Below are 25,078 nucleotides of genomic sequence, written 5' to 3' on the forward strand. Positions count from 1 at the left end.
AAATATAGTCCATCCATACATTATCTGTATACCGCTTAGTCCTCACGAGGGTAGCGGATGGCCAGAGTCTATCTCAGCTGACTTAGGGTGAAGACAGGGGACACCCTGGACAGGTCACCAGTCTATCACAGGGCTACACAGAGAGACAGACAACCAAGCACACTCACATTCACACCAACGGACAATTTAGAATCACCAATTAACCTCAGGTACATTTTTGAACTATGGGAGGAAGCTGAAGAACCTGGAGAGAACCCACGCTGTACAGGGAGAACATGCAAACTCCAGGCAGAAAGATCCCAGGCATCCTAACTGGGACGCAAACCGGGCATCATCTAGCTTACAGCCCTGAAAATATATTAACCAGCACAAAACCTATTGAAGAATAAAGCAGAGACAAGTCAGTTTCTGTTTTTAAATGATCTGACGTTAAATGGTGTTGTTTATTACGGTGTGATGCACAAACTGCTGTTCACATTCAACTTTTTGGGAAAAAAAAATTTCTTTGACATAATGTTGATTTTGAGTAAACATTCTGTAAATGCTGAATAACTTGGACCAATTCAAACCTGTGAAAACACCTGAGTGTTCATAGGTAGTCTGCTGTCAAAAATAATGGATTAATCCTGGAACATTATTGATACAGGGCTTTTCTCCAAATCAACCAACCAACCCACCAGATCACCTGTACACAAGAGACTTAGAATGAGTCTGCTCATTGTTTTGTTTTTAAAATTTCAGAAAACAATTCTTTTTCATTTTGATTTGTCCAGAAATATTCAGTTTACTGTGATACAAGACAAAGAAAAGCAGCAAAGAGAAACATGAGTGTTAATCATCAGGTGCAATTTCAGCCTTTTACTTACTTAAGAAGCTCAAACCACTAAATGTTTGATATTTTTAGCATCAGTGAGCATTTAAGCATTTAAAAAATCTCCACAAATGTTTCTCTGAAGTCACACCAACAGTGTCTTGAACAAATGTGGTGTTAGTGTTAGAACAAATCAAAAAATGGAACATTAAGTCATTTTGTCAGTTTTCTACAGTAGTCGAAGCTTGCCAAGATTCAAGATTCAAGAGTTTTATTGTCATATGCACAGCAAAACAGGTAGTTGTACTACACAATGAAATTCTTACTCTGTTCAATCCCCCGAAAAAGACGATACATTAAAGATAAATAAAACAAGCCAATAAGAACAGAATAAACAATTAAAAACAACAAAGATATGAAATCTACATTTTGACTCATTTCTGAACAGACTCAGTGTTTAACACATAAAAGGAACAACTAATAACGACGCTCACAGGCGCTTTCCCAGCAGAGATCCTGAGAGAAGAAGCTTAACAGAAGATTTCTTTTTAGTTTTTGCCAGTGTTTCTCTGTCAGGATTCAATCTGTTAATTGCTGTAATTTCCTCTGTCAGACAAAAGCTTCTCTTCAGTCTGTTTAACCTCAGTCAAAGCTGATGATCACTTCTTTAGGTTTAAACCCTCAACAGCTGCCAGCAGACAAAAAAATGTGGTTTTATGTCTCTTTTGTTATTGAGTTCCAAATGGTTTATAGCTGTTCCCACAGACTTGCTCTAGATGAAACTGTTGTGTGATCAGTCTTAGAATGTATTACATCCCAAATTTGTTCAATAGGGTTCAAATCCAGACTTTGACTTGGCCAGTTCATCAGCTCCAGGACTCCAGATTCCTTTTTCTTCATCAAATAGTCTCTGCACAGCTTTGAAGTATGCTCGTGCTCATTGTCTTGTTATATGACCCCATGACCAATCAGATTCAGTCCAGAGGGGATTCCATTGATGCACTAAGATGTTGTGGTAGAGATTCTTGTTCATGATACTGTCGATTTTCACTAATTTGCTCACACCGTTTCCACAAATGGAACCTCATACCATAATGGAACCTCCAGTGTGTGTCACTGTGGGTTCAATGCATCTGGCATCAAAACTTTCTCTAGCTTTTCTGTGGACATAAACAGGACGATGCTGACCGAAGAGTTCAAACCGTCCAGAGTACCTACTTCCAGTCAACAACAGTCCAGTGTTTGTGCTCTCTGGCAAATCTGAGGCATTTCTGGATGTTTGCAGGCCTCAATAATGACTTCTTAGCAGCTATTCTTCTCTTTAAGCCTTGTTCCATCAGTCGTCTGCTTATGGTCATTTTGGAGACTTTCACAGACTCTGATCTAGAAGCATTCATCTCTGCCTGAAGATCAGCATTGGTCTTCCTTCTGTCTCTAGCATTTAAAGTCTTGAGCTGTCTGACATCTGCTTCAGTTATTTTTTTGTTTCCTGCTTCTTCCTTGGAGCGTTTTGTAAGTACCAGTCTTGGACATTGACTCCAAAGCATATTTGACTACACTGAGAACACTTTATGTCTTTCCCTGTTTGTCTCAGAGACCATCCAGCATCATGAAGTGCTTTAATCCACACTCAGCTCTCAACGTTTTACCATTTTGAACAGGAATGAGGAATTTCAACCTGAACTTACCTTTTTATACCCAAATTTGAGCCGGCTCACTGGGCTTCTCTGAGAAGTCAGAAGTTAAACACAACATTCAACCACCAAGACTATTTTTTTTTCTGTTTAGGAATGCAAGTAAATAACTATAATTTGACATCTTAATCAAGACATAGCAATGTGCTATTTTTTCATTTTTGTTTTTTTAATACAGTAAATTGAAAAATTCATGGATAATAATCATAATTATTATATTTTAACACTAAAAATATCACTTTAGTTAAAGAGCTTCTACATACTGGTGTATAAACCATTACAGAAACATAAAATGACCAGTGCTCTTAATTTAGGGCAGCTGTGGCATAAACCTTACACTGAGTGGTGGTCTAATAAGTTTGTTAAGCATTGTAGATGTCAGTTTTAGACATGTAATTCTAGTTTTGGTCAGCCTGTGTGAGTTGTTTTATTCAATTTCGAATTCCAGTCATTGTCTTAGCAGTTAGAGTTGCATTTTTTTCTGAAACAAATTTTCAAGGTCACAAATCAAACCAACAGTTCAGCTACTAATAGGTAGAAAAACTGGTGATGTTAGTCTGATGCAAGAAAATCACTCCTTGTAAGGTTGACGTTCAAGATAGCATTTGCTGCTACATTAGCCAGATATAGATAGCATTAGCTGCTACAGTAGCCTCGACAAATGACACTAGTTTTTAGATTAGCCTAAACAAGATAACATTAGCTATTTCACTGGCCCAAAACAAATATAAGTATAGTTTATGATGTTGACACAGCAAACAAGAGGGGAATAACAGCAGACTTCAACTAGAAGGCGGCAGCACTAAGAGCAAAACTTTGACACCTCCAGTAAAAAAGCAAAATAAAACAAAACAAAACACCATGAGTTGGTCATTTGTTTAATTTAAAATCACAAAATAGTCAAAAGTCTTTGTTTTAATAAAAAATTTAAAGAAAATGGGAGCAAAGAGCAGCTGAGGAGGACTTGTTCTGCCAGACAGACAGGCAGCAGGTGTTGTATGTGGTATTAGTGTCAATTTGTATGTTTGTAGTTGTGTTTTATTGAAAATCGTGTCCCATTTATATCTGATGTGTCGTCTTTGCCTGATAATTCCTTCAGAGAATCAGGTTGGAGCTTCACTCTGCTGCTTTTTTTCTCAATCCAGAAAGTTTTATTCATATGTTTACGTGTAGTGTGTGTGTGTGTGTGTGTGTGTGTGTGTGTGTGTAATAGCTGCAGTGACACACCCCTCTCTGTTCTCCCTGTGGTTTCACCGACCTCCCCCCTCCTTCCCGGTGAATGGTCCCATCTTGATAAAGCGGTGATGTGATGTCGCCGCACTGTGATTGGTCGGATGGCTGCTGTGTTTACCGGTAGCTATGACGACCAGACCTGCCTGCCTCAGAAGGGTACATGCAGGTCAACAGACAAAGCAGCCTCTGTTGGCCTGTTTGTGTGTCTGTATGTGTTTGTGTATTTTGTCCTTGTGAGAACCTGTGAACTCTTGTGCAGCAGTTGTGTCTTGGCAGGTGGAAGGTTGTATGTCTGTTGTGTTTAATTTGAAACTAATGTGATTAATGAATGTGCTTCAGTTGGAGCTTTACTTCCTGTTTTTTATATACATGATAAGATTTTACATCTAAAGATACGACAAGCTGACAAAATATAATGTGTCCTTTGAACTCCAAGCAGTTTTGGAGGACATTTTTCTTTGCTCCAGTCACATTTTTCCTCACTGTGGCTCATTTTTCACCAGAATATAAAGTCCTGCACCCTAATGGAAACATAACATATAGAAGGAAACAGAATTCAGAAATGTCCTCTGTGCTGAATGACACAGTTATAGTACCATATACACACGTGGCCAAAATTGTTGGTACTCCTCGGTTAATGAAAGAAAAACCGACAACGGTCACAGAAATAACTTGAATCTGACAAAAGTAATAATAAATAAATATTCTATGAAAATTAACCAATGAAAATCAGACATTGATTTTGAACTGTGGTTTAACAGAATTATTTTAAAAAATAAAATAAACTAATGAAACCGGCCTGGACAAAAAATGGCCAAAAATGGCCATTTTTCAGCAAAAATGGTCCAACATGCTCACCATTGTTCCAACATGGCGGATTTGCTGTTGGGTTTACAGAAACATGCTAATGGACTTTTTTGTGTGTCATGAGTTGTTGCATGTGTGTGGCGAAGTTCGTAGTTCTAGGTGAAATGTAGCCCCGATGGGACTGTGTTGAAATATTGTAGGGGGCGCAGTTGAGCCGTGTTGCATTTTAGAGCTAGGAGCTGAGAGACTTTTTTGTCGTGCCGACCAGCTCAATATGCCTATGAAATCGTGTAGCTGTAGGGCAAACGTGCTTCCGACAGGACTCCGTTGAAATTTTCAAGGTGGCGCTATGGAGCAATTTCTGTAGTGAGGTGTGTATTTTTCTTCCAAATTATAAAATTTTTCGCCGGGTGTGATGTGTGTGCCAAGTTTGGTGCGTGTGCGAGTATGTTTAGGGCCTCAAAAACGCATGTCTTTGTGGCGAAGAATAATAAAAAACAGAGCAGTTCCAATAGGGTCTTCGCACCTTTTTGGGTGCTCGGACCCTAATTAACATCCTACTTCTTACAGCATTCAAGTGATTTTTCACACTTCCTGTTGACTAATTTCGAAAATGCACTTAGAAAGTATGAATACAGTAACAAGCATGTGATGCCATTTCACCTTTACTAATGACCTACATTTAGAAAGATCAAGAAACAAACAATATCTGAATCCTCTAACCTGAATATCCAAACGCTGCAGTTTTTCTTATTCCTCAACGCAGAGCCTCTGCTGCCTTCATGGCTGAACTCGGGGACCTGAAATTGGTCTGTTACATGACTGACTACTGCCTGATGTAGGTCAGCGTACAGTAGATCCTACTGCTCAGATGGGGAAGACATTCACACCTCTGACTTGGAGTCGAGTTGTGTTTAAGGTTCCAGCTCTCATTCACAATTTTACACTCTGACATGATAAGGTATTTCACATTTCTACTCAGTTTAATGCAGGTTATGATGAGTCTAAGCTTATTATATTGTACACTGATAATGACTAACAAGATAAGCAATACTAATCTGAGCAATTTCTGACTGTTCATTGCTTTTCTATCACATTTTTACTGATTGTGGGTTCATTTTTCACTATAATATGAAGTCCTACAGCTCTACGGAAATAATAATAATAATAATAATTGATCAGATTTATATAGCGCTTTTCTGGACACTCAAAGACGCTTTACACTGTCAATTATTCATTCACACACATTCATTCTGGTGGTGGTAAGCTACGATTGTAGCCACAGCTGCCCTGGGGCAGACTGACAGAGGCGTGGCTGCCATTCTGCGCCTACGGCCCCTCCGACCACCACCTCAAGCAATCCATTTACACGCATTCACAAATAGTGGAAAACTATGATTGAACAAGCGATAACTGAGAAATGTCTCCTATATAGTATGGCCTGGTTAAACGGCAATACATTATAAGAAAAGAAAAAAAAAGTTGAATTTCTTCATCTATTCAGTTAAAAAAAATAAAAAAAATCAGGAGTCAACATGTCTAACATTTTTCCAACTTCCCACAGGTGTTAGTGAAACTTACTACATTTATTTTATTGATCCAGTATGTTTTATTGGTGTCTCTGCTCTGTGGATACACGCCTGCAGTTCAGTCGAAAATGAATTTTTGTGATGTAACTGTTGGTCACAGCAGAGTCAGTCAGTGGCTTCGTGGTTGCACAAAGGAGTGCTGAATTTTTCGTTTTTAGAGAATCTAGTTCCTGCAAACTGTTTATTTTTTGCAAATTTTTAAATGGAACATGTAGAATAAATTGAATTTGATTAAATATTCAGATTTTTAGCTTAAATTTGATTGGTTTTATGACAAAAACTGAACGGAACACAATGAGTTCAAGTTGAAAATCTGATCATTCTTCCTGTTTTTTCAGTTTCTTGCTACTATAAATGGTGAAATTTGGTCATTTGTTTCTGAAACAACAAGCTTTTCAAACCCACCAGCAGATTAAGTGCTACACTTAAGTAGTTGTAACGAATGGCACCAACTTTTATCTATCATGAATTAATTCAGAGTTATGAGAGTCGAAGTTACTTGGTAGCAGTAAAACCACAGTTTGGAGGAGCATCAGTGTGTTTAACCAAAAAAACATGATTGTTGGACTCATGGAAAATGATTAAAGTGAGTCCCGAATAGCTCAAGTAAACACAAACAGCAGTGTCAACACTGAGGGCCTTGGGAGCACGAAAAACTCATAGTCGATTTACTGTGAGTGTATTTGTGAGTATATTTTGTGTGTATTTTTGCATGTCTGTGTGTGGTTGGACAGGTGCTGGACTCTCCCGGCTCTCAGACATTCCCAGCAGAGGTTCGGTCGGCGTCAAGTTTCTCTTCTTCCCCCACAACACCTAAGATTTCACATGTGGGGGAAAAAAGCTTGTGTCATGACCTCTGCAGGTGCAGTGTTTTGCTCATGGACATCTCGGCAGTGTGATCGCTTTGAAAAGCTAAAAACAACAGGAAAATATGTAAACGTGCAGTCAGACTGACTGCGTAGTACTTTTTCACGTATCTGACTTCCACGTCGAATAAATCTGCACGATTATATAAATAATTGTTATATTATTAGAAAAACTGCTTCTTTTAATTGATTTTCCGATTGTAAATAATTATTTTTAGGGACTAAATATTTTTATTGTGCTTTCACTTTCCTCTGGAAACATGTCAGCCAGAAGTCTATTCATTTCTACAGCACTGGTTAACTCTGATTTGTATGAAAGTACTTCTTCTGTTTTTTCCGGTCTGGAATTTGCCTTGAGTATGTTTAGATGTTAATGCTTTTTAAGTTAACATGTACAAAAGCTGTTGTCACTTTACAGTAATTATTGTTGTTTAAATCAAACAGTACGAGATATAAAATGCTAAAGCTGAGATAGAATAATGACGGCAACAGCAACAAACATGAAAAACACTAAATCAAAATGGTAGGAGCAAAATCATTTGAAGAACATGCCATAGATTATAAAAATAGAGATTTAAAAGGTTGACACCAAATTAGGAGGAATTCTCAGCACTGATGGAGGAGGAGGCAGACATAAATGATTTCCAGCCATAAATGTATCTTATTTTCCAGCTTTCAAATACTTTATCTTTTCAAGAATGATGCAGATTATTCTAAGTCGGTGGAAGGTAAGATTTCTAGTTGAAAAGCTTCAAACGTTTTGCTGTTAGAGTTGTAGTTGTTCTTTTTGTATTCTGTGTCATACGTCACAGAAGATATTTATGCACCAAAACATCAAAAACATCGATATTTGATATTATTGCACCCAAAAATCCAAAACTTAGATATTAGCAGGCTAAAATATAAAAAATCTGAATATTTATCCACAAAAGAATTGAAAAAAAAGAATAGTAACTAATTAATATTAATTAATAGTAATCTGAAAATTATTTTACTAAAATGTCAGAAGTCAAAAACTTAGATTTCACCTTTTTTCTTCTGTTATGATTTCTGTCATTCTGCGTCATTCTGCACATAAGATGTTTCTGAGTTCTCTCTCTGTCTTCATGTTGTTCTGTTTCCACAGAGGTGCTGGACTTTATACTGTAGTGAAAAATGAGCCACAGCGAGGAAATACTGCTCAGACTTCAGAGGGTTAATATCATCTACAGCTCTGTAGGTTGTTTTCATTTTTTCAAACGGTGAGAACGGAGCAGATGGACGACGGAAACTTCAACCGTCTCTTGATGCATCTCAACTTTCCTCTATGACCGCGTTCAGGTTCATCGGATGCTCAGCTGTCAGTCAGACGCTTTTATCACAGCATGAGTTTATTGGACCATCACACACCGTTCTAACACAACATGATGCTGCGGGTCTGAGATACCACAAAATGCGTCAAGCTTCTGTCTGACTGCATGTAGTCTGTCGTCAACTCTGTGGACACACTGCCTGCAGTTCAGCTCAAAACTCTCTGAATTTTTGTCACAACTCTTGGTCATAGCTCAGTCAGTAATGCTGTGACAGATGTGCAGAGGAACGCAGAATTTTTTGTTTTTTGCAGAATCTGGTTAATGCAAACGATCATTTTTTGGTAAATTTTTAATGAGATGTAAAAAAAATTGGATTTTGATTAAATGTTGCAAATTTAAGCTCAGATTAGGTTGTTTCATTTGTTCAAGGTCAGTCAGAAAAGTTGATAATCCAACTATTCTGTCTGGTTTTACCATTTGTGACTGGTAAATAGCATCATTTTGGGGATTTTTTTAAAAACATGACTTTCAAACCCACTGATGGGTTTTGGGGCTCCTCTTACTGAAGTGGTCAAGTTCTGGATGGATTCTGGCTTGTTTTCTTGTCCTCAAGGATGTTTGTTGCCTTTCAGGCTTCAGATCCAGCCAGTCACAAGCAATGTGTATTTTCAGCTCTGTTTGAGCTCTTCTGTGGAGGTTTGCGTGACGCTGAAGCAGGATTGCAGTTCAGGCAGGTACGAGCTGTTATGTAAGACGAGCAGCCAATGGCCAACCTCTCAGCTGCTGACCGGCCTTCAGCGGCGGCAGCAGACCTGAGATCTGCTCATTAGCTGCTCGCAACAGAAACGCCGGCCAATTAGACTTCCTGTCTTCCTCTCTGGTCGCTGCTCTTTCGCTCGACAGCTCAGAACAGTAGCAGGTGTGAGTCCTGTCGAGTCTCTTGGGGTGCTCTGGGCCCGAGCTCTGACGTGGATGATTTAGTATGCAGCCAGAAATAGGCTACTGAAAATGTAGATCCTCAGCTGCTTTCTGCACAAACTCAGTGTCCTCCTGCACCCTCACCGGGATCCCATTCATCAACTAGCCTGCACATTTCTCTGAAGCGCCTGCTGGCTGAAAGGAGCTGCTGTGACCGAACCAGACTCCAGTGTTTGCACAGTTAAGCCCCAAATTATTCAGAGCCTTGTCAGATATTGATTTATGATGAATATTACTTGGCCAGTAAGTTTCTTTTGGCTAGAAATCACATAAACAAGCAACAAAAGATGATAAGACACTGTGTTGGAGATGTTATTAACAAATTTCGCACTGAAAGTGCAAGGAACCTATCGAAATCTGTGTGATTCTCAAAAGGATTTTTCCGACGAAGCAAACGCATTACAGAGGGCCTAAAAAGCTCAAAAACTCACCAAAATTTGCACGCACATTCGAACTAGTGAAACGTTTGATATTTTAGGGAACTGGGACATGTGAGCGGCAAAATTGCTCCATAGTGCCCTCTAGAAAATTTTAGCAGAGTACTGCCAGAAGTGCATTTCGCCAAGACTTTGGGAAGCATCTGTATCACACCAGCACATCATACCCTGGGGAGCTCCGACCCTTAACCCAAAGGGGAATTTGGAGATTTTGGGTGATTTTTGCTAATTTTCAAAATGTATCTCCTCCTACTGGGAAATCCCACAGACCTCAAATTTGGCCAGAACGTACAACGGGGCTGGGTGATTAAAAGTTATCAAAATGCTCTGCAAAAGTCTAAGGGCGGGGAAATGGCAGCCCCCGGAATTTCACCAATTCGCTGTGTACCTGGCCTATACGTGCCCTGATCTGCCTGAAAATGTACACGTGTGATCAGAGTCCTGATCAGAGCACGTTTCCACCACGCCCCAACATACATGCCGCCTCAACTCGCCATAAAACGGGAAGTGCTGTATAACTAACCTCTGCCTGCAACTTTATATTTTTGATGCAGTCCTGGCCAGAGCACGTTTTCACCACGCTCCGACGTGCACAACGGTCATACGTCATATGGAGAGGACGTGTCCATTGCTGCTTGAAGCTTTGATTTTTTTAGGTTTTTTTATTTACATTTTTACCAAAACTGCAGTGCCCCAAACTATTACAAATTTTAATATTATCACACAAAAGCATCAACAACCTGGATATTAATGTACCACCCTACCTAAACTTGGATATTACCCTACAAAAAAATTTAAAAACCTGGATATTAATGCAGAAAAATGTCCAAGATCTGAACATTAATTCGCCAAACTACCAAAATCTTGAAGTGTGAAAAACCTAGATATTCATGGACCAAACTAAACTGAAACAAAGGATAATAATACACAAAAGTATCAGTGAGTGAGTTAAATATACTAAAATTATTATTAAAGGCACAACACAAAGACTTAATAAACCAAGTAAATAAACTTGTTAAGTTTACTTTTACTGATTATGGAAAAAAAGGTGTCAAAATACAGCAAAAAATGCAGCTTGATGTCTTCAAATGTCCCATTTTTTCCCTTAAATTCAATGATAATTATTTATTATCATTTAGGACAAAGAATAGCAGAGGGTCTTTACTTTCACTGGTTGAAACCTCAAATTTCTAGTGGGAGTTTTGCATTGAGATGTTTTTTGCAATAAGATTTTAAAATGTTAAAGGGTATTATTAATGTTGATAAATATAATGTGAAGCAATTGATTTTTTTTGGTTTTTTAATATCTGCAGACCAGTGTTCAGTAAACCTGGAGACTCGATCTTCTGTGATTATAATCACTGGGAATCTGCCGGTTTTCTAACATCTCGTGTAAATAAACACATCCAGCAGTTTTCTGTCGGCGTCTCTCAACAGCAAACGTCAGAATTTGCACTGCAATCAAACGTCCATCATAATCAATTAGCCTAACTGTGTGTGTATTTGAGTGTGTGCGGAGTGTTTACCCAGCAGACCAACGCCGAATAATCCCAGCACAATCAGGCGCATGAAAGCACCGTCTGTTTACCCGATAAGACGCTGACACACAAACGGCTTTTGTTCAACACTTAACACTGATGCACTGTCTGAAGCACATGCAGACTCATACAGGCAGCTCTCTGTGAGGCAGTTTACAGGCACATTCAGACTATTTTAAGCCTGCAGTGTTTCTGTGCTGTGAGAAACATTAAAGCTGCTGTGGAGACTCATGTTTCCACATTGTGATGATCAATAGGATCAGTAATATTAACAGGTATGAAGCTATAATGTGACTAATTGTTAATATCAAGTTGTTAACCATGACACCACTCAGTTCCACACTGTAAAAACATGGATATTTATGTTCCAAAGTGAAAAAATCTGGATGTTAACACACCAAAGTCAAAAATAGAACCCTGAATGTTTAGGCACTCAAGTGCAAAGAGCCTGGATATCAATAAGCTAAAGTGACAAAACCTGTATATTAATGCACAAAGTTTCAAAAACCTGGATATTAACACTGCCATGTATGAAAAAACAGGATATTACCACACAAAAGTAGTAAAAATTCTGGATATTGATGTAATGAAGGGACAAAACATGGATGTTAATGCATCAAATTGTCAAAAACCTTAATATTATGATACCCAAGTGTAAAAAAAAAAGGGATATTATCACACAGAAATGACAAAAACCAGTTTATATCAACTCACAAAAGTGCAAAAAACCTGGATATTGATGTGCAAAAGTATTAAAAACCTTGATTTTAATGCACAACAGTGCAAAAAACATGGATATTAATACACAAAAGTAGAGAAAATCTGGATATTAATGTACCAAAGCAACCAAACCTGGATGTCAATGCAATAAATCGTCAAAAAGGTGGATAATAACTCACAAAAGTGCAAAACAACTGATATTAATGCACAAAAGCATAAAAACATGCAAATGAATCCATCCAAGAGTTAAAAACCTGGCTCTTAATGTATCAAGCTATCAAAAACCTGGATAGTACCATACAAAAATGTCACAAATCTGGATATCAATTCATAAAAGTATCAGAATCCCAGATATGAACATATCACTTTGAAAAACCTGGATATTAGACACAAAAGTGAAAACAAAAAAAACCCTGGAAATGAATGTACCAAACTATTGAAACCATGGATATTAATGCTTGGAAGCATCAAAACCCTAAAAATGTATGATAAAATCAATAGCCTCTATAATAAAGCCACAAAGGTATTTAAAACCTGTATATTAATGCAGAAGAAGATCATATACCTGGATATTAATGCACCAAAATGAAGCCCTCTTTTTTTTATTTGGATTCATTCTGATGGTTTCACACCTCCAAGTTAATCTGTGCTCCATGAACATTTGTTGCTCTGCCACAGACTTGTGATCATTTTTAAAGCATCGACAGATGCTGAAACTAGACAAATAAAAACAGTAAAGTGCTGCACATGTGGGGAAATCTGCTGCACACTTTTATTTTAACTGGCAGTGTCATGACCTCTGACCTCTGCTGAGTCTGCTCCGTGTGTCACAAGTCACTTTCGTTTGCAATGGGTGCAGTGAAGTGTAGAGCCTTAGCGCCCTCTGCAGGAGCAACCAGAGTTCTGCAGGCTTCATGTGGAGCTGAATCTGAATGCCGAAGCTCCTCAGCAGCTTCTCTGATCAACATGTCTCAACTTGAATGTGTTTGTGCACCAAGTTTCATATCAGCAGAATGTAGAGTTTGTTTATATATCCATCAGATTTAGTTTAGAGACCAACGAACTGGAAGGAAGGTCTGAATTTCAAACAGTTTCTGGGTGTTTTCATTGAACCTGACATATTTTTAAACTCTGTATGTTAATTTTTCACTTCAAAAAATGTCCTGCACCTCTTTGGAAAGTGAACAACCATGACTAGAAGGAGACAGGACTCAGAATTGTCTTTTGTGCTGCATGACACTTAGGAATGCACAATTTAATAGAATGTGACTCAAGCAAGTTCTTGTTTCTTTGTGTTGCATTTTTGTGCCGATTCAAAATAATTACTTCAGAAAAAAATTTAGATAATGCACATATTCTAGTTCAAATGGATGTAGAATTTGAGGGGATGCTGAGATTCAATCCCTTCAATATTGACAAAGATGAAAGTAGCAAAGAATGCAAAAAAGCCCCAGACAGACATTTTCTCTTTTTTCCTTTTTAAACTCACAAAACATGAATTTTGAGCTCAAACAGCCACTGAACATATTATGGAATTGGAGCCACATGTATTGCGTTATATTTCGAATTGTCATCTGGTTCTTTGTTACAAAAATAAAGCCATTTCCACCACGAATTGATGCAGAAAAGCAGCTAATTGGTGCATGAAAACACCAGAATGCAGGAAATGAAATGTTTCCCACAATCTACCCTCATGATGATAATATCTGGTTTGTCATCGTAGAAATCCTTATTACTTAAAACCAGACTTTCAGCCAATCATCATAATATTTGCAGTTTGATTAATTGCTGCAGCTCTGTTTTGTTGCACTGAAACCCTTTGTCTTGTGTTTTCTAACGTGCTCCATGTCTGTTCTCAGATGTTAAAGGTCCTCCGGCTCACCGGTTCTCCTGTGGTCAGAGTCCGTACACTGACAGCGGCGCCTGGGAGAGAAAGTTCTGCATCCTCACCGACAGCCAGCTGATCCTGCTCAACAAGGACGACGAGGTGAGAACCAGCCGCTCCCACATAAGATACATCAGCATGAGTACAACCTTGTGTAATATCACTTCAATACCAATTTATTTCAAACTATATCACCTCTGGATGAGTATTTACATTCAGAAACAAAGACTCTAGAAGGATTACATTAAAAATACTGTTGTGTATTCACTGTTGTGAATACACAACACACACCTGTATGTCTGCATCATGGCTCCACATGGAAAAGAATTGCCAGAGGAACCTAGAAATCTGATTCTGAGACTTGGAAAAGGATTCAGGAAAATCAGCTAAAAATCAGTGTAAAGACAGGGTCAGCAGTAATCAGGAGGTGTCGAAAGAGCCTTAGTACCACTAATCAGGGCTGCAGTGGTCGTCCTCCTAAAATGACTCCACAGACAGTGAACTACTTTCATAATCAAGCTGTAAAAAACAGACAGCAGCTGCTTCTGACTTGACACAGGAGTTATCAATGGAAATCAGAGTCACTGTGAAGCTCAGACAGTTTAAAGGAAACTTCTGAACATCAACCTCTATGGACGGAGGACAAGAAAAACACCAATGTTTGCTCTTTGGCACAAAACTGGAAGATTAAACAACATGAAAAGAATCCTGATAACTATTGGAGAACATCATTTGGCCAGAAGATACATTTGTTGGGCTCAGATTAGGGGTGTGCATATGGCGATAATAGATCGTGAAGGATTAGAACGTGTAGACGATCTGCCAAAGTGAGGGGATGGTATGGATTGTTTAGGTCACATTCTATAAATTGCAGTTCTATGCTGATGCACCGACGCACCAGACGTATTACGTCGTCAACGTGACCGACCAATCATAGCGAGTTACAGGCAGTGATGCACTTTCTTAGCTGCCTCCTTGTTTGTGTGTAGCGGTAGCCGCATGGAGAGCCATGGCTGAAAGCCAAACAGAGGAGTTGGGCGCTAAAAAAACTCCATTTCCATTATTAAACTGAAAGGATTATTAGGGCCCGAGCACTACAGTGTGTAGAACCCTCTTGAATAAACAATTGCATTTTTGAGGGCCTAAACATGCTCAAATCCGGATGACAATTTGCACGCACATCAGAACTGGCGAAAAATTTGATATTTTAAGGGAGTTGGACATGTCAATGCCAAAATGGCTCCATAGTGCCACCTTGAAAATTTCAACGGAGTCCCATCGGAAGCATATTTGACCCAGACCTACGCAATTTGGTAGGTATATGGAGGAGGTCAGGACGAACAAAAAAGTCAGTGACAGCCATACTCTAAACCCAACAGGAAGTCCGCCATTTTGAATTGGTCGTTTGTCCAACCTGAGCTAACTCCTCCTAGGGGGTAAGTCACAAAGCGCTGAAATTTGGGTAGCATGTAGAATACGCCTTGAAGGTAAAATGTTATTAAAATCTTCTGCAAAGGTCAAAGGGCATGGCCATGGCAACCCTCTGATGTTTGATCCTTCGCCATTAAAGAGGAAGTACTGTGTAACTACCCTGTACATGCTCCATTCTGGCTCAAACTTTACATATTTGATCAGACTGCTGTCCTGATCACATCCATATGCCCAAATCCATTCGCAGTCATAGCGCCATCTATTGTAACAGGCTGTTTGAGGCATTACACTTCCATGTGCCATTGCTTCAAACTTTGTGATATCATTCTTAAAATTGGTCAGCTAAGTCTTCCCATGTTGACGATGCTACAGTGCAAAGCTTTTGCATTTTCAAGCAACAGTGTTGCCATGGCGACGCATAGTTACTTTGAGACAGAAATGACTTTTTGACAGCTTTAGAATGCTCATAAACTCACCAAAATTGGCATACGAGTCACGATTGGCTCAATGACAGACAACGTGTGCCTGTTTGGCAAAATGGCTCTATAGCGCCCCCTGCAGCAATTTATCCATTAGCCCCCGCAGGACATTTAACCGACATTTGCAAAACTTGGTAGGCACATGTAACACATCAGGACGCACAAAAAAGCCTCTTGGACCCGTACCGTAAACTCAACAGGAAGTCCGCCATTTTGAAATAACTGTGCAATTTTTGGTGATTTTTGTCATTTTCGAGAGCGAACTCCTCCTAGAGGTTAACTCCTACACGCCTCAAATTTGGCATTTCAAGGATTTTTGAGATAAAAGGAAGGTTGGATATTGGTCTGTAATTGGCTAAAACACCTGGATCTAGAGTAGGCTTTTTTAGAAGTGGCTTTATTATACGTAGCCTGTTAGTAGGGAGAAGTTGATGATATCTAACACTGTACTGTTCATTAAAGGAAAGATCTCCTTAAACAGTCTAGTGGGAATGGGGTCCAACATGCATGTTGCTGGTTTAGAAGAATTAACTGTTGATGTGAGCTCTAAGAGGTTCACAGTAGAGAAGCTGTCCAAGCACACATCTACTTTTGTGGGTGCTTCCAGAGCCGTTGCACCTAAAGACATGGTCTGGATTTTTTGTCTAATATTTAAAACTTTGTTTGTGAAGAAGGTCATGAAATCTTCACTGCTGAGAGCTAAAGGAACAGAAGGCTCCACAGAACTATGACTCCTGGTCAGCCTGGCTACAGTGCTGAACAGAAACCTGGGATTGTTCTTATTTTTCTCAATTAAAGACGAATAATAAGCGGTTCTAGTGTTACGAATTGCCTTTTTATATTTGAGAAAACTATCTTTCCAGGCTAGATGATATTTTTCAAAATTATTTGAGCGCCATTGCCTTTCCCATCTCCTTACATTCTGCTTTAAAATACACAGCTGTTCATTATACCATGGAGCTGTTTTGTTATGATTTTTTGCCTTCCTTTTCAGAGGAGCAACAGCGTCAATTGAAGTAAAGTAAAGCAGCCGTCCTGTCAACCAGATTATCCACTTGTGTGGGACTAAGATTAGAGCTACTCTCCTTTGAGTTGGCATATGGCATTGAAGAAAATAATGATGGAATTGTTTCCTTAAATTTAGTGACCGCATTATCAGATAAACATCTGCTGCAATGGAGCGTTTTGGTTGTTGTACAATGGTCAATTACTGTAAATTCAAATGTTCAAAATGATCAGAGAGTTTTGTTTAAAAACAATGAGATGCTCAATTTCTATGCCATACGTCAAAACAAGATCCAGGGTGTGATTAAAACGGTGGGTTGGCTTATTTACATTCTGAGAGAAACCCACTGAGTCTAACAGTAAACTAAAAGTAGAGCTGAGGCTGTCGTTCTCATCATCTACATGAATATTAAAGTCACCCACTATAATGATTTTATCTGCACTGAGCACTAAGTCAGCTAAGAACTCTGAAAATTCAGTTAGAAACTCAGAGTAAGGAGCGGGTGGTCGATATACGACAACTAACAGAACGGGTTTCTGCGCTTTCTGGTTCAGGCTAAGACTAAGGCTTTCAAATGATTTATAACTTAAGTTTTGGTCTCTGGTTAATTAATAGATTTGAGTGGATGACTGCTGCCACTCCTCCCCCTCTGCCTGTACTTCTAGCTATATGAAAGTTAATGTGGCTGGGGGGAGTCGATTCATCTAGACTAACATATTCTTCATGCTGCAGCCAGGTTTCAGTCAGAAACATTAAATCAATGTGTTGATCAGTTATTAGATCATTGATTGAAAGAGACTTAGATGATAAAGATCTAATATTTAATAGTCCACATTTAATTGTTGTTTTTTGTTCTGATGATGTTTTAATTAATCTGGATGAGGGTGTTATGAACAGCTCCTCTGCTGTTAATTTTAGGCTTATAAAATCTAGATCTAGATCTGGATGGTCTGGGGGCGGACACAGTCTCTATAGTATATATTCTAGGTGGCAGCCCTAAGGAAGCAGCAGAGAATCGTGTAAGACTGCAACTCTGCTTCCTGGTCTCACCTCTGGACTGTCAGGGGTTCTGCTGACTAATAAATCTGGCCATATTTCTAGATAAGCGAGCCGCATCATCCAAAGTAGGATGGATGCCGTCTCTCCTAATGAGGCCAGGTTTTCCCCAAAAGCTTGTCCAATTATCTATTAAGTCCACACCATTTTCTAGACACCACCTCGACAGCCAGCGATTGAATGACGACATGCGGCTAAACATGTCATCACTGGTCAAATTGGGCAGGGGTCCAGAGAAAACTACGGAGTCCGACAGTGTTTTTGCGTAATTGCACACCAATTCAACATTAATTTTAGTGACCTCTGATTGGCGTAACCGGGTGTCATTACCGCCGACGTGAATAACAACCTTACGGTATTTACGCTTATCCTTAGCCAGCAGTTTCAAATAGGATTCCACATCGCCCGCTCTGGCCCCAGGTATACATTTAACTATGGTCGCTGGTGTCTCTCGCTTCACGTATCTGACTATGGAGCTGCCAATGACCAGTCGGTTTCTCAGCAGGTGTGTTGCTGAGCGGGGAAAAACGATTACAAACGTGAACGGGGGGTGGGTGGTGAGCCGTGGACTTAACCTTCGGACTATGCTTCCTTTAGACGGTCACCCAGCCCTGGTTTCCCGGCTGCTTGGAAACTACCGGGGGACGGCTAGCAGAAGCTACGCTAGGTCGCTCCGTACCGGCTACAGGCGACTCGCTAGCTACTGTATCAGACATGGTACGGAGCTGTGCCTCTAGCTCGGTGAGCCTCGCCTCCAGAGCTACGAACAAGCTACATTTAACACACTTACCAGTATCTGTAAAGGAGGCAGGCTCATAAGTGAACATGCGGCACACAGTGCAGGAAAGAGAGGGGGAAGCCATAGTGATACTAGCGGGAAAGCTAACAAGCACCAAGTTTTGTTAGTGTTATTACTTAGAGCAGTTATGCAGGCAGTCGCTTTAGAAACAGTTTGCGTGTCAACAAAATTTATCATGTAGATATTTTTTTAAAGGGTGTATGGAGATTTAATAAACGCTGGGAAAGAGGAGCGGTGAACAGAACCAGCACCAGCAGTGAGCTGCAGAGACAAACAGGAAGTAGTACGTCACGTGATGCGAAGGAACGAGCTTGCGGGCAGAAGCAGTTACCTTTTATCTTGCAAAAAGATGTGGTTCCGTTCAAGACAGTAGAAAACGAGGGGTTCAAATGCCTGCTCAAAGTAGTTGACCCACGGTATGAGCTGCCCAACCGAAAATATTTCACCAACACTGCTATTCCACGTCTCTACTCTGAATGCTGAGAAATGATTGAACACAAAGTTCAAAACGTCCAGTTTTTCTCAGCAACGAGTGATCTGTGGTCCAGCCGCACTTAGTCTCAAAAATACATGTAAGATCATGATAAACTCAAAATCGTGATTTTCGACTAAAAACAAAAATTGTGATGGTATTTTTGCCTGTCACCCACCCCTAGCTCAGATGGAGTCCAGCATGTTTGGTGTGAACCTGACCAGGACTATCACAGTGAATGCATAGTCCTGACAGTGAAGCACAGACGAGGGAGAGTGATGATATGGAGCTGCACGAGTGCAAACTGTGTTTGGGAGATGACATTTATAGATGCACCATGAATGTGTGAGGATAAACCAAAACACTGGCTGTTAAGATGACTCCCAGTTTTCAGAAGCCCGAAGAAGAGTAATATTCCAGCATGAGAACCATCCAAAGAACAACATCACATAAGAGGTTATAAAGAAGAAAACAGTTAAAACTAAGACCTGGACAGGTATGTGGAGTGAACTGAATCCAGTAAAACATTTTTGGAGTATTTTAAAGAGAAAGTTAGAACAACTCAACCCCTCCAGCAAAGAGAAATTCTATATCCTCCAGTTTTGCAGCGGATTGATTCTATCATTCAAAATAAAGGTTGAAGTATGAAGCGTTAGAATCTCAGCAATGAAAAGTATTCTGACTTTAGTTGCATTGAGCCCGGAAATTTTAATAAAGTAAATCTGAACTGTTAGGTTATAATTTTACATCAGAGCGAATACCCTACTCTTCAATTTCGAAGTAATCTGATTACTTTGAGGTGATAATATTGATGTTTTTCTGGTTTTAGTGCATTAATAATCAGATTTTTGACATTTCAGTGCTTAATTATTCAGGTTTTTGACATTCTGATGCATTCATATCATATCATGTTGTAGTGCCTTAGTTTTAAAATGTTTTGTTACATTGATATACAGGTTTGTTTGTTTTTTAAAAAAATATTTTTGTGCAGTACTATTCAAGTTTTTGTCATTTCAGTGCTTTCATAATCAGGCTTTTGCCATTTTAGTGCTATATTATTCAGGTTTTTAATGGTTGCTACCTTTATATCCAGGTTTTTTTTTTTTTGCATTTAGTGCTTTGATGTCTAGGTTTTTGACATTTTAGTACCTAATTATTCAAGTTTTATTATTTAATATTAAAGTTTTTGACATTTCAGTGCTGTATTATGCAGGTTTCTGACTTTGTGGTGCTTTCGTATTCAGATTTGTAAAATACTGGTTCATTAATGTCCAGTTTTGTGACACTACAATGTATTGTTATACTGTTTTTTTTGTTTGTTTTTTGTTTTTAAAAAAAAAAGATTTTAGTGTGCTAATATTCACGTTTTTAATGTTTGGGGCATCAATATTCATTTTAGAGATTTGGGTGTTTTGGTATTCAAATTAGGATGTTTTGATGCATTTATATCAAGTTTTTTTGACATTATGGTGCATTAATATTCAGGTTTTTGATGTTTTAGTGCATTAATACCCAGATTTTTGACATTTGGTACATTAATGTTCAATCATTTTGAATCATTTGACTTTTAACTAACATTTTAGTTGTTTACTGTAAGTTAAACAACCATCCAGTAGAGACCACATAACACACAGTAATCTCCCCTGTCCTCCCCCTCAGGCTGCAGGTGATGCTCAGGAAAGCCCCACCGACTCCAAGAAGGGCCGGAGCCTCCGCCGGACCGTTAGTGTCCCGTCTGAGGGGCAGTTCCCGGAGTTCCAGGCAGAGGGCGCCACTGTGCTGGGTAAGCAGCGACACCAGTAGCCACAACAACGCACAGTTGTTGTTGGTGCAGTTTGACTGTGAGAACCAGGATTAGGGCTCAGTAACATCTGGTTACGTAACACCACTGAAACTGTGGTAGAGCTGTGGATTACCTGAGTGCATGTGTGTGTGTGAGACAGAGTCATTATCAGGATTATAGTAAGAACAAAAGAGCGGATGTGATGACATTCAGACCTCGGAGGAGTGTTTTAAATCATGTGGTTTATCTGCAGCTCAGTGTGTGGCTGTCGATCACTGTAAGGACTGGTCAGGATCACATCAGAGAACCACAAACATACATGTGTGATGCTCAGATTAAAGTCGAATTCCTGGAATATCCTAGAGTTGTAGGAAGGTGGATTCCAGGCAGAGTTCTAGGCTGCAATCTGTCGAATCTTCTGTACCTGCAGGAGCTGTTTTCAACCTGTTGAACTCCAAACGGCCGTTTCTGGGCGTATTTTTGTTTGCTTATGACACATTTTTCCTAACTGTGGACTCTTTTTTTTTTTTTTTTACTGCAATATGAAGTGCTGCACCTCTGTGGAAACAGAACAACCATGATGAGAAGTAGAGAGAACTCAGAAATGTCTTCTGTGCTCTATGATGCAGTTATAATCCCATAAATTGTAATGAAAGAAGAAAAAAAGGCACTTTAAAAAAAAAAAAAAAAAATCATTTTACAAAATTAAAAAAAAAAAATGGAATCAACTTGTACAATGCTTTTCCACGTGTCCACAGATGTTTTTAATACTGGAAAATATATGTTGCCTCCACATACTGCAGATATTTGACTTTTTCTGTACATCTTTAATTGTGTTCCATACTTGTCTCCTCTCTGCTCTGTGTAAACACTGCCTGCGGTTCAACCAAATACTTTCTGCATTTTTGTCACAACTGTTGGTCACAGCTGAATCACTGATGGCTTTTCAGTTGTTGTAAGGTATTTAAAAATGCCACATTTTTACAGAAACTAGCGAAAAGGACCAGTATCTTGCTTGACAGGGCTTTGATATCCAGATGTTTGAAATTTTGGTGCATTTATATTTTGGTTTTTGACGTTTTGGTACCTTAAAACCCAGGTTTTTAACATTTTTTTGTGTTAACATCAGGTTTTGGTACACCGATAATCAGGATTTTGTCATTTTGTTGCTTTAATATCCAAGTTTTAGACATTCTGGTGTGATGATATTCAGGTTTTGACATTGTGGTGAAATTATTTTTAGGTTTTTGTCATTTTGGTGTGATAGTATTCAAGGCATTTTAGTGCTTTTATATTTAGGCTGTAATATTTGCTACCTTAATATCCTACTTTCTGACATTTTAGTACTTCAATATTCAGATTTTTGCGATTTTGTTAAAAAAAAAAAAAAAAGAAGAATGTTCATGTTTTTAATGTTTGCTACCTTAACATCCACATTTTTACGTCTTACCACTTTCATATCCAGGTTTTTGACCTTTTTTGCGCAGTAATGTTTAGGTTTTTGACATTTTGGTATGGGAATATTCAGGTTTTTGATGTTTTGGTGAGATAATATTCATTTCGGTGTGATATTATTCCAGTTTTTGACATTTTGATGCGATGAAACTCTGTTTTTGACTTTTTGGTGCTTTAATATCCATCTTTTTGGCTCAGTGTCTTCTTGGCAGTTTGGATGTTTGCTCACTAAACTGTAATTTAAACTCTGCTGGAGGATCTAAACTTTCTAGACTGAATGCAGTCACAGTTCCTGGTCCAGGCAGGTGGATGTTTGTCTCTGCTGCTATAATGAGGCGTTTGAGTGCAGCCTGTAATTTTACAGCTCTGTGTGGGAACGTCTGCTCTGTCCCGGGAATGTCTGAGGACAAAGCGTCCAGTGTCCGACCGTCCATCCATCTGATGGAGCCCGGCTGACCTTGCTGCCCTCTGTGGGACACTGGCGCTGAGGGGATTCCCGCCCCGAGCTGCAGGGGGACTGGATTCACAAACTGAGATGAGTCGGTCAGGAAACATCGCAAAAGTTCTGAAGGCTAAGACTTTAGTCACGCTGATGAGTTTACTGATCAGTTCGAAGGCCAATAGGAAACCCTCCCTCCCTGACCGTCCTGCTCACCCAACCACAGAGAAGCTCATTCATTCATCCATTCATTCACTGACCCCCTTAATCCCCCCTTGCCCTCTGGCCGTGGGGGGGGGGGNTATATGTTAATCTACCCAGTCCACCCACACAAATAGGTCTCTAACAGCCAGTTTCAACTGGGTTTATACTTTATACTGAGTTTGTTCTGGGATTAAATAGGCTGAATCTACACGTATCTATACTGTTTTATTACTGGAATTAAACTTTATTTAAAACAGGTTGCACTAGTTTCACACTGTGCTTATAGAAGAAGTGTAATAATAGTTTTATTTTGGGCGTAATATTGGAGTTGTACAGTTTTTTTCCCTGGAATTTTATTGGGTTTGATGTTAGATACAGATTTTAGTGTAGATTTATCATCACTTCAATATTAGATCTATACATGGTTTGATACTGGGATTTAAGGCTGGATTTATGGTGGATTTACATTGATTTTGTGCTACATTTATACTTGTTTTCATTTTGGATTACTTCTGGGTTCAGTCCTGGATTTATTTGTTGTTCAATTCTCTGCTTATGCTGTGGTTAGTACTGGATTTATACTAAGTTCAATACTGGTTTTTATATTGGTTTAGACATCAGTTTTATACTGGGTTTAGAGTTGTTTCTAATTGTGGATTTATACTGGTTTTCATGCTGGAATTTTCCTGGGTTAGATGTAAGGATGGACTGATACCTCTTTTTGATTTCCGATTCCGATACCAATACTTCAACTTTGAGTATCTGCCGATACCAATACCGATACCAATACCAATACCGATACCGATATCATCTCTCCTCCTAAACTTCTTTGGAAATACCTTATTTGCATGGATACATTTGTTTAAGATGGCTTTATCAAAAACCTCATACTATTAAAGCATAGATTTTGCTTTTCTAAGAAAGTAAAAAATAGCCAAAAGCATGTCTCAAAGCGAAACTGCAGCTGCTTTATTTGAGCTGCAATTAGACGACAGTGTGCACTCAGTGCCATTCAAATATTTAGAACAGATCAAAATGACACAGCAACATTAAGCTGCAATTTAAAGGTTAAATTACCAAAACTTGGTATTAAATAATAGTACCACTAATAGCCGCTCTCGGCTCTGCGCATGAGCAGTAGTAAATGAGGCCAGAAACGTAGTGATCGGATCGGATCCAATAGGAAGTCTGCAGAGCCGGAGACCGCACGTACAGGCTGCTGGTAGAGGGCTGCACAGAGAGGCTGTACTCGTCTTCTACGGCCGTATAAGTGCACGGCTTCTAGTTCGGGTGCGCAACGTAGTTTTCAAGGGTGATTTCACTCAAAATATACTTCCAATTTTAAAAAAAATATTTAACAGGAGTATTTTTTAACCCCTTACCGCTCCCACGTCCCGCTGGCGGGACGTGACCACTTTCCAAAAACATTACAGCCATATGTGCTTGCTCCACAATCACGTTTCCCGACAATATACACATCAAATGAAAGCTCAGAGTTTCCTCTTTCCGATGATATAAACCTTTTTGACCTGCAGCAACCACAGCGTTGACACAAAGAGCTTTTTGTACAGAAAAGCAAAATGTTAAAATCCGAGTTTTCTTACTTTTGAAAGCTCTCTGCAGCTCAAACATCGGTCATTCCTCACCAGCTTGGTCTCATTCTGTCCCGTAAAATAATTCGGTCCGTAAAACATATTAGATCCTCAAAGGCACAAATTCTGAAGTAATGTCTTCCCAGCTTGAGATCAGCTCCGGCTGTTTTATTCTTTTCTACTGGCAAAATCAGGGTGAATCTGTTTTAGATCGCACTGAAAGCGTTACAGTCAGCTAGACGGACGTCTCAGCTTTTGATTGACACCTAGTTTGGCCAATAGGAGGGCTTTGGGGGTGAGTGACAGCCTGAAGGGTCAATGGAGTGTCTCAGACAGTCAACCCGGTCCGCACAAGTTCCACCCTTGTAGATTCGACCAGTCGAGTTGCAGACACTCTCTGACGCTGTAAACTTGTAGCCAATGAGCAGACGAACACGTGGATGTGTCGGAAGGCAGGATTGTGTGTGTGTGTGTGGTGGTATCGGATCGGCCAGTTACCACTGTGAAGTAAA

General features: G+C 39.4%; 1 protein-coding gene across 3 annotated transcripts in view; it reads left to right on the forward strand.

Moving 5' to 3' along the window:
• The window catches only part of rasal2 (RAS protein activator like 2), a 137,774-nt gene that overhangs the window by 33,294 nt on the left and 79,402 nt on the right, over positions 1-25,078 (forward strand). For all 3 annotated transcript variants that reach the window (XM_008275697.1, XM_008275695.1, XM_008275696.1), the window contains exons 2-3: positions 13,825-13,952; positions 20,753-20,876. In XM_008275697.1, coding sequence (XP_008273919.1) covers positions 13,825-13,952; positions 20,753-20,876 — 252 coding nt within the window. The remainder of the gene's footprint in view (positions 1-13,824; positions 13,953-20,752; positions 20,877-25,078) is intronic.

Source organism: Stegastes partitus, unplaced genomic scaffold, assembly GCF_000690725.1.
Source record: "Stegastes partitus isolate 25-593 unplaced genomic scaffold, Stegastes_partitus-1.0.2 Scaffold57, whole genome shotgun sequence".
Classification (NCBI taxonomy): domain Eukaryota; kingdom Metazoa; phylum Chordata; class Actinopteri; family Pomacentridae; genus Stegastes; species Stegastes partitus.